Source organism: Cetorhinus maximus, chromosome 1 (genome assembly GCF_964194155.1).
Source record: "Cetorhinus maximus chromosome 1, sCetMax3.hap1.1, whole genome shotgun sequence".
Classification (NCBI taxonomy): Eukaryota; Metazoa; Chordata; class Chondrichthyes; order Lamniformes; family Cetorhinidae; genus Cetorhinus; species Cetorhinus maximus.
This window is the reverse complement of record NC_135879.1, coordinates 27969750-27988575: the sequence shown is the minus strand read 5'-3', so window position 1 is coordinate 27988575 and position 18826 is coordinate 27969750. Positions and strand designations below refer to the sequence as shown.

Sequence of the window (18826 nt, the reverse complement as noted above, 5' to 3'; positions counted from 1 at the left end):
CTCCGGGACACCCTGGTCCACTCCTCCATCACCCCCTACTCCTCAACCCCCACTTATGGCACCTCCCCATGCCCACGCAGAAGATGCAACACCTGCCCCTTCACTTCCTCTCTCCTCACCGTCCAAGGGCCCAAACACTCCTTTCAAGTGAAGCAGCATTTCACTTGCATTTCCCCTAACTTAGTCTACTGCATTCGTTGCTCCCAATGCGGTCTCCTCTACATTGGAGAGACCAAACGCAAACTGGGCGACCGTTTTGCGGAACACCTGCGGTCTGTCCGCAAGAAAGACCCAAACCTCCCTGTCGCTTGCCATTTTAACACTCCACCCTGTTCTCTTGCCCACATGTCTGTCCTTGGCTTGCTGCATTGTTCCAGTGAAGCCCAACGCAAACTGGAGGAACAGCACCTCATCTTCCGACTAGGCACTTTACAGCCTTCTGGGCTGAATATTGAATTCAACAACTTTAGATCTTAAACCCCCCTCCCCCCATCCCCACCCCGTTTCTTTTCCCCCCCCACCCGCCTTTTTTTTCAATAATTTATATAGATTCTTCTTTCCCCACCTATTTCCATTATTTTTAAATCTAAAACTAAAACCTTTAGTCTTTCCACCCCACCCCCACTAGAGCTGTACTTTGAATATCCTGTCTTGCATTCTTAATTAGCACTTTTCTCAGACAAAGACCACCACCTTCAACACCTCTTTGACCCTTTTGTCTCTGACATCTTTTGATTATCTGCTCACACCACACCCTCAATGTGTCTCTTCCCCCCCGCCCCCCACCCACCTTAAACCAATTTATATTTCTCCCTTGTTGAAACTATGCTTCAGTTCTGCTGAAGGGCCATGAGGGCTTGAAACGTTGACTGATTTCTTCTCCGCCGATGCTGCCAGACTTGCTGAGTTTTTCCAGGTAATTCTGTTTTTATTTTGTCATGAAAACAATCTGCTCACTAAGTTCAAAAACAAAATACTGCAGGTGCTGGAAACCTGAAATTAAAAAAAACAGAAAATGCTGGAAATGCTCAACAGGCCAGGCAGCATCTGTGAGAGAGAAACAGAGTTAACATGACCTTTCATCACAAGCCTTTCTGTTTTTATTACTGCTCACTGGGTGTCTGTGAATTGCAGCTGTGAAATCAGTGGAGATTTTAAAATCTCCCCAAAGAAGATTATCGTAATAAGTTTCTGACACTCTTGTATAGTAAGGATGAAAAGTGCAGGCTGCTCTCCAATCCTACTCGTACTAGAGCCAGTATAACTGATCATTCCTCTGGACAGCAGCATAACCCCTTAGTGGTACCTGTATAGCTCCCAGACTCCAGATAAATCAGGACATTAAGAAACATGGAGCAAATTTGAAAAAAGCTACCCCACTACCCAGTGCACAGAGCTGCTGTTTGGATTTTGCCTGTCTGAGTATGACTAAAAGTGTCTCCACACAGTTTACAGAGACATCTCTGTTTCTAGGTGTTAGGGGTCCAACTGAGAATTCCTTCTGCTTTGATTCACAATTGGGACCAAACGCTTTGACAGTTGAACGTCGACACAGGAGCTGAGATGGACGAGCAGGCTGCTGAATAATTGAGAGTATAATTTGATTACAGTGTCTGCAGATTGGGACTTGGTTATGATCTCATGCAGAGCACACTCAGCAGCCAGGGATTCAAGAAGTTGAATATTGTGTCACATTCTCACTGACAGGGAAGCTTCTTCTTTCTATAAATGTTTAATAGTTTGTTTACTTTGCCTAGCACTTCTTTCACTGTACTAATGGCCAATTCTGTCTCCTCTGCCAGTGAGCTCCATATGTCATTGTCCAAAGAAACAGGGTATGTGAGCAGAACAGACAGAACCTGTTGATGTGTTGTGTGAAACCAAAATGGCATAGTATGTAAAACTGAAAGCTTCATCTCCTTGTAAAGGATTGAATGCAATTGAACTCTCAGTACTTCAAGCTTCAAGTATATCTGAAACCTGACCCCGAAGTCCGCTGCAATGTCATTTAATAATTGTTTTCATGAGGACAATGGGCGCTCTGGAATAGCAGGGAAATTGAAAACAAAAACAAAAATACCTGGAAAAACTCAGCAGGTCTGGCAGCATCGGTGGAGAGGAGCACAGTTGATGTTTCGAGTCCGCATGACTCTTCAACAGAACTAATTAAAAATAAAGAAGGGGTGAAATATAAGCTGGTTTAATTGGGGGGGGTGGGGGGGGGATTGGGACAAGAAGGGCTAGGTAGAGGGCCAGTGATAGGTGGAGATAACCAAAAGATGTCACAGACAAAAGGACAAAGAGGTGTTGAAGGTGGTGATATTATCTATAGGAATGTGCTAATTAAGGGTAGAAAGCAGGACAAGCAAGGTACAGATAGCCCTAGTGGGGGTGGGGTGGGGGGAAGGAATCGAAATAGGCTAAAAGGTAGAGATAAAACAATGGATGGAAATACATTTAAAAATAATGGAAATAGGTGGGAAAAGAAAAATCTATATAAATTATTGGAAAAAAACAAAAAGGAGGGGGAAAATCGGAAAGGGGGTGGGGATGGAGGAGAGATTTCATGATCTAAAGTTGTTGAACTCAATATTCAGTCCGGAAGGCTGTAAAGTGCCTAGTCGGAAGATGAGGTGCTGTTCCTCCAGTTTCCAGCATCCGCAGTTCTTTGCTTTTATAGCAGGGAAATTGGTTGGCCAGTCCTTTGAAGAAAATGAAGAATAACTTGCCCAGTTGGTCATGGGCAAGTACTTTGAAATGACCTTTAGAGTCCGACAGCACGCTTGACAGAGGACCAATCTGCCAGTGTTAACTAATTCTGACTGTTTTCAGAATCCCAAGCTGCTCCTTATGGAGGTCTAGATTGGTACCTTTTATCAGGTGACAAAATGGGCAGCATTATGAACAAACTGTCCAAGAGCATCTACCAGCTGGGGAGAAATACGTCTGTATGGCTGATGCTGTGCTGCACAATCAGTCAGCTCAAATAATTCAGTGGCATTACATTGCTAACATTAAGCTCCAAATTCCAAGTAGTTCAAATGTAGTATCCAAGGCTCTCTCTCATTGGCACTCCTATGTTGGCATATTCACTCTCCCATCTGCTTGAATACAGCCTAAAGACCTTCATGGGTTAGACCTGAATATAATATTTTCTTCAGAAGACCTAGCAAGGCAAATCATAATTTCAGCATGAAATACCTTTGTCTCTTTGGCATTAACAATATTTCCTTGTCCTTAGCTGGATCTGAAAGTGCCAAGCTCAAAACACTGGTCAAGCAGACTTTAACTAACTGTGAGGTGTCATTTTAACTTGCTTCACCCTGTAGTAGTACAAGATACATACAGATGTTCATGGCTGATTGTCCAGCAGTGCTCTGCAACATTTCTGGTGACTCATGCAGGACTTCACCAAGGCTATGTGCCAGTAACTCACTTTTTTTCTGCTGAAGTTAAAGGCAATGCTCTGGCAATTGGAATATAAGCATCTAGCAATCAAAGGCAAGGCTGTTAGGCAAGCTTGCATAGTGAGCTTGATGCTGAAATGGGTGCATCAAAGGCATCCTGCAGTACAATGGCCGCCCTGATCAGCTCACTTTGCACCGTATATTCATAATTCATGAATGGGCCTAAGGCTGTCACTTTCAGCCCTGAAAAGTGCCCAGTCTACCTCAGATTACCCTGGAAGGGAAAGGCATCTCAAAAATTTGAGCAACAGGGGAAGCTAGCTGTTTCACGCTGCTACTATGCAGTAGCAACACGAGTGGTATTTGCCACCAAAAGGATGCTGCCATCAAGCCAAAAAGACAATCTGCCTATCACAAAAATGAGTAATGTTTTATATGAATTTCAAAGCCAGTGTGATGCTAGGTAGGCCATACGTCCCAAAGACTGGTGGATCATATCAAACAGCATGTCCTAGCCGCTGTTCACAATGGGCAGGGTACAAACTGTACCCAACCAGCCCATGCTTGCAAAACTCAAAACCAGTGTCCAACATTAGGATTCTGCGATTGGACAACATTTGCTAATTAATCCTCAATGTGCTAAGGATTACGCTGACAACCAATTTAAGATAGTCGGACTCGCAGTGTGGTGCATTTGCATGTACTGGAAGCTACATAAATTAATACACAGGGCCCTGTTCTTTGCAGACAGAAAGAACATGTACATACATTGCACCTGTTTCAGCTAAACAAAATAAGTGATAGCCATTCCTCAGACTCATTCCTCAGGGCAATGCCTTGACCAATCAGGGTCAAGCTGCCTGGTTTAAATTTCAAACAATGCTTGGCAGTTAATTGTCAGTCACCATCAGTTGTTCATTCTCTATGGCAATTCCACTTGCCAACCAGTCAGGACTCTCTTCACATACAATATAAATTGTTGTTTTCCCCTTAAATTTGTATTCTTGCAAGTGTCCTGATGAGTGCAAGAAGAAAAAGTTGGACATGTCTCTTTTTATTTTCAACAATACTCAAGTTCTGTTCTACCAAATGACTATCAGTGCTTCTATTACAAATAAGTTTTCATCTGTCCACAGTAAGCAGCACAAATCCAATCCCTAAAAGCCTATAGTCCATCATTAAAGTGATCAAAGGGGCCATCAAAAATACTATCAAACATCACTTACTCATCAATAACCTGCCGATCGATATTCAGTTTGTGTTCTGCCAAGGGCTTTTTGGCTCCGGACCTCATTACAACCTTAGTGCAAACAAGGGCTGAATTCCAGAGGTGAGGTTTGAGTGTCTGTCCTTGACACCAAGGGGACATTCAACCGAGAATGGCACTAAGGAGCCCAAGTAATACTGACGTCAATGGGGATCAGAGGAAAACCATTCAGAGGCACAGGTCATACCTGGCGTAAAACAAAATGGTTGTAGTTGCTGGAGGTCAATTATCTCAGCCCATCACTGCTCTATTCCCCTTGATTGGATTTGGTCATTTACGTTTGCTTTTGTCACCCACGTTTGTGCTTATGTGGTAGTGCTTTCCACTTGTCTGACTTACTGTTCTAATATATGCCACAGTAAAATTCCAGTCTAGTTATAATTTTGGTGTTTTTCTGTATCCTTTTTTGGTCCTTTGCATTTGGTTCTGCCTTATACTTTTATTCAGTTCGTACAGTAGCATTGTTTAATCCTGATCCTTGAGGTATTACTCTATCCCATGTTTTAGTCCTGAGCCTTTAGAGCTTCTCTAATCACAATTTCTGAAGCCAGTTCTTTTGGTTTGGTTTGTTCACCTTCTTTTGTCCTAACCCTGTAATGCTTTTGTGACCCATTATGTCTTGCTCCATCCTGGATTAGTCCTGATCTATATTTATCTGATCCTCCGCTATATTTTGTCAATCCTGTAGATCCACAGTGTCCTGGATGTATGTTACATTCCTTCTCAACTGATCTATCCCATGTTTTATTTCAGTCCTGATCTTGTAAAGTTTCCTTATTCTATATTTATTCCTAGTTTTATATATCTAAGCTGTGCTCTACTTGTGCCTCGGTCCTTTAGAGCTACTCTGAGTTTTGTCCTGATCCTGCACATGTAATTTTGTTTAACATTCTAGCTAGGAGCTTGATTAAAACACTTCCTGAAGGTCTGTTCTATCTTCTGCTTTTGAGATAGTCCTATTGATGTGCTTCCTGTTGTGTGGCTTTAGCCAGAAAATTGTTGGTTTGTTCTGGACCATGGCTACTTGGTTATTATATCATCAGTAATTTTTAATAATACATGTCAGGATTTTTTTGTTTCTTCTGACAGTTATGTCTGATCCTGACCTCACTCACCGGTTGTCTGTTCTTTAGCAAGTGTAGTGATCTAGAGGGGAATCTTCACTTTCTAAATTCTTTTTCTTCTGCCCTGATTGAAATTAGTTAATTCAGTACAGGCCGGGAATCCGACTACTGAGCTTCTGATCTAGTAATGCTTCGTATTATGTATATTATACATTCACATCTTTCTCTAGATCCTAGTCCTTCTCCTGCTGTGTTATCTATTAAATCATCTTGTCCGTGAGATCCAACTCCTGCTCCTTCGACTCTATTCTCACAAAACCATTGACCACCCAACTTCACTTCCTGACCCCCATGTTAACTGATATTTTTCATGGTTCCCTCTGTTCAGCTACTGTCCCCTCCCCTTAAGATCTGCTGTTATAACTCCTCTCCTCAATAAGAAACACTCCCTTGGCCCCTTTGTCCTTGCAAACTACTGTCCTATTCTCAAAACTCCCTTTCCTCTCCAACACCTGAAAACATGTTGTCACCATTCAAATCCATTTCCATTTTCCCTGAATTTCATATATGAATTTCTCCAGTCAAGTTTCTGTCCCCACCACTCTAGTGAAATCGCCCTTATCAAATTCAGAAAGGACCTTCTATGCAACCGAGACTGTGGTAAACTATTCTTCCTCATCCTTTCTGACCTAACTGCAGCCTTCAACACAGCTGATCCCACTATCCACCTCAAGCGCCTCTCCTCCGCCATCCAGCTGGGTGGATCTGCCCTTGCCTGGTTCCATTTTTATTTATCTAATCGTAGCAAGAGAATCATCTGCAGTGCATTCTTTTCCCATTTCTGTACCACTGCCCCTGGAGCCCCACAAGGATCAGTGGTTGTATTTGCTGATTTCCTTCTATTTGTCATCTGCATGCTGTCCCTTGGCGATATCATGCAAAAACACAACATCAGATTTCTTGTTGCTGACCTCTATTTCATTATCACCTCCCTGGACCCCTCGATTGGCTGTTGTGTCTCGCTGGTGTCTGACATCCAGTATTAGATGAGCAGAATTTCCTCCAACTAAATATTGGAAATCCAAATGCCATCATCTTTGGTCCCCACTACAAATTCTGTCCACTGTCCATCATTTCCATCTCTCTGTGGCAACTGTCTGAAGCTAAGCCAGACCATTTATAACAGGCATGTTGTTTTTGACCCTGAGATAAGCTTCTGATCACATATTGGTTCCATCACCAAGACTGCCTACATCTACCTCTGTATCATTGCCCAACTTCTACCCTGCCTTGCCTCAACTGTTGATGAAACTGTCACCCATGCCTTTGTAAACTTGAGATTTGATTGTTCCTATGCCCTCCTGGCTGGTCTCCCATCCTCCAATCTACATTATCTTCTGCTCATCCAAAATTCTGTTGCCCATATCTTAACTCATGTCAAGTCCCATTCACCCATCAGCCCTGTGCTTGCTGACCTACACTGACTTCCCAGGCAAAAAAGCCTCAATTTTAAAAATCCTCAACTTTCTTCTCTCCATGGCCTTTCCCCTTCCTTTCTCTATAACCCCTTCCAGCCTTAAGCCTTGGAGATGTCTGCACTCCTCCAATTGTGGCATCTTGCACTTCCCCAGATTTTAATCACTCCATGCTTTCAGCTACCTTGACCCAAAGCTATGGAGTTCTGCACACCCTCCACCCCCTCCAACAACGCTGCACCCTCCCTCCCAATCCTTTCCATATCACTACATCTTTCTTCAGAGAGAGAAGCAAGGCCGAGGCTGGAGAATCCCAGCGACTCCTTCCAGGACCTGGGGGAGCATTTCTGCTCCAGGTTCGGCCTCAAGGATTTCATAGAAAAGTTACATTTTTGAACTTGTCTCGAACCCCATCTGGTCACCCTGCGACTCCCACCTTGGTTCATCTGTTGGTGTTGGCCAGAAGTGGGCCTCCTGAACCCCAAAGTTAAAATGCTGTGGCAGCACCAATGATGGCATCAGCCAATGACTTTCCAATAAAAAATGGGCCCCCATCTACCGACGTTGGGTGGCCTACCTGCTCTTCGTGAGCCAATATATGTGGCATTGGACCAGTGAGCAAATCCCGCCTTTCTAACAGCTCCCTGTCCCACAAAATCATTCCTGTTGGGTAGAGAGGGTTAGAATCTGCCCCTATCGATCAAGGACAAAAGTAAACTCCCCATTAAACCCTGGGTACACAATTTCCATTCTTTCTTCAGTCCACAGCTCATTTCAGCATAACTCTTTGGACATTGGTTGAACAACAGAAAACATTCATACTGCCACCTTTCCTCCAAAATCACTTGAGCCCGAAGGAAGCCTGTGATCAAAGTTTATTTGCAGTTTTGTTAATTTTTCTAATAAGCCTCTTGTGAGACACTTTAGCAAATGCTGTTTGAAAATCCACATACACTACATCTACTGTATATAGGCCATTTATTTTTAGAAAAACTGTTATGCATACATTGCCTAACAAAGTTGTGCTGATTGTACTTGATTATCCCTTTCATTTCTAAGAGTTTACTCATTTGATCTTGAAATATGAATTTGAAGAGTTTGCCCAAAGATGATGTTAGTTTAACTGGTCTATACCTATCCAGGGTGTCCTCCTCTACATTTTTGAACAAGGACATTGCATTGGGTGTTCTCCAGTCCCACCACACAATTTGCATATTTAAAGGGGATTGAAAAGCTGTGGTCTGGTCCTCTGGTATCTCCTCGCTGACTTCTGTCAAAATGCATGCCATCCAGGTTCAGTGTCTTGTATACCTTGAGTTCTGCTCATTTCATTTTTCAGAACCAATTCCTTTTCTACGTGTAAGTCTATCTGTTGTATTTATCAGATCTGTTTATTTCTCCTGATCACATGTATCCTTGACTCTGTCTCATGTTTTAGTACCAATCCTGTTGAATTTGTTTTAATCCTAATCCAGCCAAACTGGTGGCCCAGTTTTATCCTCTGCTTCTGGTGAGCTGTTCAGCTCGATGTTCACTCCTAATCTTGTAGCTGGGGTTCATATCCCCAAGTTTTTGATGTGCTTGTCCTGCGTCTTCCAATGAACCAAATCTCATAGTCTTGTTCTTCAGCGCATTGAGGATTTTTTTTGGTCCATATTTTTGGGAATTACAGCTCTGGAGCTCTCCTGCAATGTGCAACACTTTCACCTGTTGTCATGGATTATTAGTTATACACAATCCCATGACTTTGCTCTGTTTTGCTGAATTATTTTGGCAGTCCCAAACTTGCAGCCAAACTCTGACCCTGTATTTTTGTTGAATTCTCTCCATATTTTACAGTCCAGTATCATTTGTTGTACTTAGTTTCTTCTCTGCCCTCCCAATTGTTGTATTAATCCTGATCCTGTGTCAGCACTCTTGCTCTTCTTTTGTTATACTACTTCTATGTCCATAGTTTGTTTTGGTTATCCCCTCTTACCTCTATTCTTGTGATAGTCCTGATATAGGCCAAAGTCTGTCCCAGGTTTTCACTTTGCCAACTGTTCTTACATTGCAATAACAACAACAACTTGCATTTATATGCCTTCCCAGTATCAAAACGGCCCAAGGCTTTTGACAGAAATGTTATCAAACAAAATTTGACTGAGCCATATAAGGAGCCACTAGGATGGGCGACTAAAAGCTCGGTCAAAGAAATAGTCTTTAAGGAGTATCTTAAAGGAGGAGAGAGAGGTGGAGAAGTTTAGGGAATAAATTCCTGAATTTAGGGTCCGCATAGCTAAGGCATGGCTGCAAATGCAATGCGGTGAAAATCAGGGATGTGCAAGAAGCCAGAATTGGATGAGCACAGAAATCTTGGAAGGTTGTAGGGCTGGAGGAGGTTACAGATATAGGGATAGGCGAGGCAATTGAAGGATTTTGAAAACAAGGATGGGAATTCTTAAATTGCTGTTATTAGAGCAGAAGCCACGGCCCAACATAGAAGGTAATGGGTGAACAGGACTTGTATGAGTTAGGATATGGGCAGCAGAGCTTTAGAAAAGCTCAAGTTTATGGGTAGTCCTGATTGTATATCTGTGTTGGGACAAAGATTTTCTCTTTGCCACCCTCTGCATGATTGTTGCAATAGTCCTGATTCTGCATTTGTAATATATTCTAGGATTCGGACTCCTCCCTGTGACTTAATTTCCCCCAATCTTGTATACTGCAGCCCCCTCTGTCCCTCTGTTATGGCAATGTTGACTCTGTCTATATTCTGTTCCAGAGTTTTGTCTTGCTCTTCTGTTCGGTACTTTACTCTGTTCCAGATTTTCATTTTGCCCAATAGAGTTGTAATAGTTCTGATCCTCTTTCTGATCTGTCTTTCGTTTTCTTGAAGTCCTGGGGTTTACCCCTGTCCCTCAATGGGTACATTAGCCTTGATTCTGTATCTTTACTCTGTGCCTGGGTTTTTTTTTGACCCTGTAATTCATTACTTCTGGTCTTGTTTCTTTACTCTATCGCAGAGTCTCTGTCCTGCTTTTCTTTGAATGAACAAAATCTGGACCAATACAATGTGTCCTGGGCCCAGCCTCTGCTCCTCTATTGTTTTGTTGCCTCTGATCCCATTTCCATTATGTCCTAGAGTTTCTCTCTACCCCTCGGTCGATGCATTCGCAGCACTTTTTAAAATGCACACTTCCCCTCGCTTTCTCTCTGCCCCTCTTTTGTTGCATTAACCCCAATTCCTCTCCTGTACTCTGCATCTGACTCTTTATTAATCTGTCACTCGAGATTCTATTTCCAAGATATCCCAGGGATTTGGGGGGAGGAGGGGGTGTTGGGGATGGTGATAATCTACCCCCTCAGTCCCGATTCCATAATCTGAACTCCGTTCCTGCGTTTCACTTTGCTCCTGCATTAGCGTACGTACGAGTCCTGATTTCTACATCTGAAATCTGCCCCGGAGTTTCCGCCTGTCCCTCTGTGATGGTACCGGTCCTGATGCTGCTCCCCACCCCACTCCCCCACCCCCAAACGCTCCGTCCCTGGATTTCCTCAGCGCCCTGGTTCGAGTCTTGTGTGTGACTCTGTCCTCTTGTTTGCGATTCTGCTTGAAGTCGGATCTACCCCGGGGTTTCTGACTGCCCTCCCGGTTGGGAGGGCATGAAGTCCTGATTTTATACCTTTTTTTTTGGATTCTGTCCCGGGTTTTATTTAAAAGGATTCCAGTTCCTACCCACGCCCGCCTCTCCCAACCAACCCCAACCAAACCAACCCAAACCACTAACAATCTTAGAGACAGTCCTGATCCGAAGCTGAGCTGGGCTCTGTGGCGTGTGTTGCTTGCTGCCCACACACACAACCCCCCCCACCCGGGTCTGTTCACGGCCCTCTGGCTGATGTTTACTGTGTGATTGTCCCAGATCAATCCGCTGGCATGGTGGAGGTGATAGTGGTGGCTGTGGTGGTGGTGGCGGTGGCAGGAGGAGCAGCAGCCACTCGCCGTACCTTCCGACTTTCGCGATCCCATTGAGGAGCTTCTCTCCCATGCAAAACGCCAGCGCCTTTTGAACCATGAATGCCGCGGGACGCCAGCAAACGCAGATCCGCTTCTTCGGACACACCGGGCAAATGTAAACAGCTGAGAGAGAGAGAGAGAGAGAGAGGGAGAAAAACTTTTTCACCACCCACCCCCCCCCTCCCAACTAACCACCCACCCAACCACCCCCCCCCCCACAATCCAACAAAACAACAACAACAACAACAAAAAGAGAGAGAAAAAGAAAGCCTTTTGCACGATTGTATGATGATGATTGCTAATATCCGGATCTTTTTCGTGGAGTTGATGAAAAAAACAGTGGGATACACACCAGGATCGCTTATAATGCAGCGATCAGTACTGTGGTGAACTCGGGAGAAGACGCCGGGGTTGCAATGAGTTAGTTATATCACCACCTATATTTTTTTTTTAAAAAAAAAACAAAAAACAATTTTTTTATTTTTGTTTTGGTTGATTGTTGCTTTATTTAATTCCTGAAGGCAAAAGCAGCAAAAGAAGAAGAAAAAAACAAGACCGTCGCTTGTGTGTCCCCCTGTGCAGTTTGTGTGTTTAGATTTTTTTTTATATACATTGCGGGCTACATTTGATACACCTTTTTGGAAGAGCGTGAGGAAAAAGTTCTCCTGAATATTAATTGTTCGGCTTTTGAGGTGGGGGGGGGGGGAAAAAAAAGGGATGGGGGATTTTGTAGCCCCCGCGGCTGCGAACGGCAACAGCCCCGGGATGGGAGCGGGAGCGGGAGCAGCGGCGGCCGGCGGCGGCGGCGGCCAGGGCAACAGCGGCATTCCCAAGCACAGCACGGTGGTCCAGCGGCTCCGGCAGAGGATCGAGGGCTTCAGGAGGCACCACAACAACTGCGAGGTGAGGCGCCAGCAAGCCCAGGCTCAACAGATTGAGCTGGACCGCCAGGAGACCTTGACGCTCCACCAGAGGTGCCTGGAGCTCAAGGCGAAGAAGACGGGCAAACACAAGCAGGACGGCGCTTTCCGGAGCAAACACTGCGACCCGGAGCCTCCTTCCTCGGCTCCGGCCGCGGTGCTGGCGGCTCCGGATCAGAGGAGCAACACTCTGATCGCGGTAAGGCGAAACTTTTCCCTCCCCTCCTCCTCCTCCTCATCTTCCTCCTGCAGTCTGCACTGCTCTCCGCGCGTTTAAAGGTCCACAGAGGCTGGTGCCTCCACTGTCATTGGCCATTTGGTGGGCAGGGGGTGTTGTACAGTTTTTTAAAAAAGAGAGAGGGGGGGGTGCATCACACTTATTATCTGTAGCTTTATGATGAGAAACTTGTCCCCTTTTTTTTTAAACCGCAGAGTTGAACTAACCGCAGGAGTTTCAGGCAAACTTGCACTGGTGTCCTGCAAACACGAAGTCATAAAACTCTTATAAACATTTACCATGAGTTGCAGTCCAAATAATCCTATGTGGTGACATTTGATTGTGGGGCCACTGGACAATTTTGTTTCTTTTTTTTTAAGAAAAGGGATTTTGTAAATCTTAAGTCGGCCAACTACACACTTGGTTTTCCTAGCAACGTGTGAGCGTTTCACTTTTCTGAATTCGTATTAATTATCTGCTACACCAACATTGCCATCAGTGGAGTTTGTCTCTCTGGCGAGAAAGCACGCATCCTTCAGGCAGGGTTTTCGGAAACCTGAATGCAGCTACTTGTGCAACGATAAAGTGCAAAACTTTTAAACAACCCCCCCCAGCAGCTTTATTTGTGTTTTTAAAAGAAGCAGCTCCTTGCTGTTCCTCCAGTGCAGCAATCGAACCGAGATGTTTTGATCGCTTCAGTCTACTCTCGTTTCCTGCCCCAGTAAAAGGGGTGTTGCTCTGCGGCTTGTATTTAAAGAGGTGGGTGGGACTTGGCTGATCGAAGGAGGGAGGGGGAAGGAAACAGCTGAAAGTCCCCATCCTTGAGAAAGAGAGCGTTCAAATGGACAGCCCAAGTCTCCACAGCACAACTAGAGTTCAGTGTTAGCTGAACATTAGCGAGCATTGTTAATATTTACTTACTTATTCAGCTTTGCTAGACTGTTTCAACAGCCTGTATGTGCGTGTTTTTATATATATATATGTGTTGTATGCACATACAAACTGTGTGTATATATACAGCATCTTAATATAACATCAGATGTAAAGAAGACAGACACTGAGTCAAGGAAGGAAAGCTTAGGAGGAACAGCCAGGAGCTGGTCAAAGAGGAATCGAGGGAGGTGGAGAATTGGAGGGTTTTAGGGAGGGAACTTCAGAAATTGGGATCTAGGCAGCTGAATAGCACAGGAAAAGGAATGGGATTGCACAAGAGTTTGCAGTGAGAGGAATTGAGTTTTTTTGTAGGGGAGGGCGGCTGGGTGTAGGTTGGAGGAGGTTACAGAATTTGAGGGGGGATAGGCCATAATGGGATTTAAATGTAAAATTGAGAATTTTAAGCTTGAGGCATTAGGGCATGTCTGCGGATGTATGGTAGTGAGGACAGGGATTGATTGGTAAGTGAGCTTTGATGTTGGTTAAGATGCGGGCAGCAGAGTTTTGGATGAGCTGAAGTTGGTGGAGAATGGGAGACCAGCCAGGGAGCATTGGAATAGTTGAGTTTGGAAATGACAAAAAAGAAAGAACCTTTCATATCTTTAAAATGTCACAAAGTGATTCATAACCAAAATATAGTTTTGAAATGTAGTCAGTGTTTTCTAGGCAAATATGACAGCTAATTTATGTGCAGTGAGGTCCTACAAACAGCAAAGTGATAATGTGCTTTGCTGGGTGATTGAAAGATAAATGTTGGCCAGGACACCAGGAGATTTCCTTTGCTCTTCGTCAAATACTGCAATGGATTTTTTTTTTTACATCCGTTTAAACATGAAGTCAACACCTTATTCAAAGGATGGCACCTGTGGCAGTGCAGCACTCCATCAGTATTGCACTGTATTGTACACTGCACTGTATTTGCCAGTCTAGGTTATGTCCTGTTGTGGGACTTGAACTCTCAATCTTCTGACTCAGAGGCAGACTGATGAAGGCATGAGTAAGGATTTCAAGAACAGATGGGCTGAGTAGGGGCAGAGAAGAGCAATGCTACAGAGGTGGAAATAGGTGGCCTTTGTGATGGAATGGAGGAACCTGTTGAAGTCTGCATAGAAGTCAAGAAGGATGAGGAGTGATGATGCATCACAGTCACAGAATATAGTTCATGACTTTAATTAGAACCGTTTTGGTGCTGTGGGAGGTGTGGAAATCTAATTGGAAAAATTCAGATGGAAGCAGGAAAGTGAAGTTGAGGATTATCAGATCAGCCATGATCTCATTGAATGGTGGAGTAGACTTGATGGGCGGAATGGCCTTCTGCTCCTATGTCTTATGGTCTTATTTGCAAGAGTGGTGGGCACAGATCTAGGAAACAACAGCCCATTCCATAACCTTGCACAGGAAAGAAAGGTTAGAGATGGGATGGTGGTTAGTGCATTAAGAGGGATCTGAGGAAGGTGTGATTATAACAGATTTGGGAGATAGGAAGACATTATCTGGATAGGGATCCACTTGTGATGAATGATTAAAATGGAAGCCGTGAAAGGAAGTTGGGTGATTGGGAGTTTAGTGGAAGGAGTCAAGGAAGCAGGACTTGTGGATGAGGTGACGTTGGAGAGACCACTGTGGAGAAACCAGAAAGAGACAGGTGTTCAGGGCCGGAGTATGGATGAGACGGAGTATGGGAAAGTTTAGTTTAGTTGGAAAGAAGGAGGAGATGAAACAGGAAAGGCAACTGAGTAGATAGTTTGCATTATAAGAGATAAAAAGTATCCATGAGCTTTTTGCAATTGCTGCTAGAGGTGCGAGTGGATGGGAGTAGGGAAGAGGGGCTTAGTGAGGCAGTCAGTGGTGGAGAAAAACAACCTAGGAATATCTTTACCCTCCCACCCCCTCACCCCAGCATGACCCTAGAATGGGGGCCTGTTTCAGCAGAAGAAAGTGGAGCATTGCTTCGTGTAATCGGGCCAGATCTGGTGATGGATAACAAAGCCATGATGAGGCAGGCACAGTCAATTTTGTGTCCTTTGAGAGAGGAAAAATTAGGGACCGTATCAGAGGTAAGAACAGGGGCGGGAGATAGTGAAGGTTTACTGGAGACGTAGGAATCAGAATTGGGGGTGAGGCAGCAGTTGAGAAAATTGAGAATGGAGGGCCAAAGCCTAGGCAGTTTGGGGACAGTGCAGTCATAAGCAACTTTGAAAGAATAATTTTTCCAGGGATGATGCTGGTGGAAGTGTGGATTTCATATTAATTGGCACAGCTGGACAAAGAAATGATGAGAACCTCAAGTCAGAACAGCTAATGCTTGAAACACACAGCAGGTTAAGAAAAGACAGGTTACTGTTTTGAGTGTAGATAGATCATTGGTGAGACAATGTGATTCAAATCCTGCTCATTTTCTCTGGGAACAGAAAAAAGAATGACTCTTGGTATTAGTCTAGTGATTTGGTCCTTTCTTGACATCACTAGCGTGGACTAGATTGGGGACAGACGTAATTGTAAAAGATGATTGCCAGTAAACCTAAACGGTACTGGGGAACCTGTCAATGTGAGTCGGTCAAAATGGAAAGGGAGTGATTTCAGTTGCTTCCTTTACCTCAATATAAATCTTTTCATATTATTCTAAAATCAGATCTTAAATTGAATATATTTTAGTGCAGTTGTAAGTCAGATCCTCTTCAGCTGTAGACTGCATACTGGTACTGATTTTAATTGACTTCATGAACTCCTGGTGGATTTGCACCTAATAACCTTTCACAATTTGTCCATTCCCCATACCCTGCTTGTAGCTCTGTTCATCTGTTGTGCAAATTGGCCCTCTCCCCTGCTACGTGTTCTTGCCACTTTTTCTCTGAAGTCTGTGCATCTATAAAGCCTCAAAGTGTTGAGCTATGTTACCAGGAGAACTTTGCTCAATCCACTTACTCCAACTTGAATGCAGATTGTGGCTCTGGATCTCCTTACATGCAGAGTTATAGGTCACTACAGAACTTACATTTGGGTTTGTTCTCTGCCATGGACAACATATTGAAAAAGGCAGAACCTTTAGCTAATTCAAATAGAATGTAATGTTATTTTTGTTTTGTTTACACTGATATTTAGGAGCTGGAGCAGACACAGTCTCTGCTTAAATCTGATTTCCAGGCTCTATGCAGTGACTAAGTACCTCAAGCATGTAGATTATGTTTGAGCACTGGGCCCACGTTGAGTGAGCTGATCTCAGCCTGCTAACAGCATGTATCTCTGAGCTAAGAAGTGGGGTGGGGGTGAGTGGGTATGGGTGGCAGTTAACCAGGGTTTCCACTCAATATCTAATCCAGTGATCTGTGTTGGTGCACGTGTGCGTGAACATCAAACAAAGACAAGATTGGTCAAGTAGTCTGATTTGAGTCCAACTCCTTTGCCCTGGGAGGGCAGGAGAAGAGCTATAAAGTCTGGCAAAATCAGGTGGAATCTTTCACTGTTAAGCAGGTTAAAATAGAAAAATACTGCTTTGTACAATGATATACACTGGCAGGTCCATATGTGAAAAGTTGCAACTTGTGCAAAATACCGGTGCCTGTGCACCCCAGCGAGAGTTGGCACTTTCAAGAGAGCAGATAGGGGAACAAATGGTTTTAAACAAAAGTTTGTGCACATTTTTCAGTATTCTGTCCAACCTTGGAGAAGAGCTGCTGTTTTCAACAGCTGGAAGAGTGCTTTTGGAATCAGTAATCACTATGGCAGTGAATTGTCTGCCTGATTTCACCGTCTTCCATGTTTGAAAAATAAAGCAAAGCAAGTACTGAATTCCATGTTTTGAATTCACATTCCAGTGTATTTTATATGTGTATTGGAAGCCTCCAGCTGATTGAAATAGGAAGCACAGCCGCACAGTTTAATTAGCTCAGTTCCTCTACTCCAGGATGAAATACGTTGGGATATCTATACTAAGTCTTTGGAAATACTGCGTAACTATAGAGTCAAGATTGTCAAATTTCTTTCAGGAATGAGAGCCTTCAGCCATTTATCTATGAATGGCATGTGAATAGACTGATCCAAGCACTGTAATACTGAGAGCAGAGTCATTAACTAGAACTTGGTGAACAACTGAGATCACTATTACTGTATTAGTCTCAGTTAGGATTGAAAAGATAAGTCTGTGAGGAAGAGCCGCTTAAAAGAATAGTGGCACCTGGCACAGTAAACAAAACATTTCTCCCCTCCCCTCATGAAGCCACAACCTTATCTTTGGTTACAGTTCTGTGAGTGGCCATCCACTCTCCAACACTTCATCTTAGTGACTGGGATTCACTTTAGATTTAGATAGTGGTGTCAGCAGACTATTGGACCATGGCTGGTGTTGCAGCCAAGTGCAATCCCTGTCCTCCACGCATACACACTTCCAGCAGGAAGAAACTCCAGGAGTGAATGAGTCTATGCTTTCACATTTGGGAGAGCAGGGCACCAGTAGCTCATTGTCAGTGCTTTGTCAGCTTACTCACATGTTGTGATTAATCTATTGGCCAGTTGATGGTTTTGATCAGGCAGCCCAGCATTCATTTAGTTTAAAAGGCCCAGCTCCCATTTATTCATGCCCTCTTCTGAGGGCACCTCCTCTTGCTAGGGTTATGGTTCCATTTGCGCTTCACTGGTTATCAATCTGGAGGAAGAACTGTGGCTGCATTTTTTTCTTCCTTTGCCGCATCCCCAGCCTCTACCCCAGCTGAGACCAAGTGCCTCACCAAAATGAGGATTGAACCTGGGAGGCTTCAGTCTTTCTAGTACGACTCTGTATGGGAGCACACTTAATCGAGGCAGCAAGGAATGGTGCTAATGTTCCAGTGAGTTTGCTGGAAGTGAGATTGAATAGTAGAGGCAATGAATTTTAGTTACTCATCTCTTTGCTTTTCAACTTGTGCACTGAGATCATTAGAATTTTTGGCCTCATGTTTTAAATGGGTAACTCGTACAAAACAGGTGGGAGGTTGTTAACGTGTGCACATCAGGGTCCTATGCTGGTTGTAGGACCCAATTGCAAATTTTCTGGTGAAATACTCACAGCATGCAAGTTGCATGCTAAACACAGACTTTCTCGGCATTGAGCGGCCTAATTGGTGGTGCTTAAAGTGATAGGTGGAGGCTGCTCAGAAAAGCTAAGTATTAATGCTCCTCTTAGCCCCATAAAAGTCTTCTAGCCTGCTTCTGGTACATTGTTGACCCCCCCACCCCCACCCCATACAACAGGCTGTACCTGTTGGCTGCTTCAGGCTGACCCATTTTCTGCCGCGTGTTGCAATGGCCTCCCCTTTGGCATCTGCAATTTGCTGCAGAAATTTAGGTAAGAGCTGAACCTGAAAATGGTTCAGGTTTCCTACCGTGGCCTTCTGGGGGGCATGTACAACACCCCATCTGTTTTGGCCCAACTTGAAAACCTCTGCTCTCACACTGAGAGCTGTAACTGATTAAAGTCATGCATTAGGAACTTTTTTCAGGAACGTTCTCTCGACCAAATTTTGGGAGAATGGCAGAGACCTTGCATAGGCAAATAATCGGGTGTTTCC

General features: G+C 44.1%; 1 protein-coding gene across 3 annotated transcripts in view; it reads left to right on the top strand.

Moving 5' to 3' along the window:
* maml3 (mastermind-like transcriptional coactivator 3) overlaps positions 1-18826 on the top strand; it is a 475154-nt gene that overhangs the window by 14450 nt on the left and 441878 nt on the right. For 2 of the 3 annotated variants that reach the window (XM_078538931.1, XM_078538922.1), the window contains exon 1: positions 11086-12332. The exons of the other annotated variant lie outside the window; for it this stretch is intronic. In XM_078538931.1, coding sequence (XP_078395057.1) covers positions 11931-12332 — 402 coding nt within the window. In that variant the 5' untranslated portion in view covers positions 11086-11930. Of the gene's footprint in view, positions 1-11085; positions 12333-18826 lie in introns of those variants that run through there. 3 annotated transcript variants of the gene reach the window in all.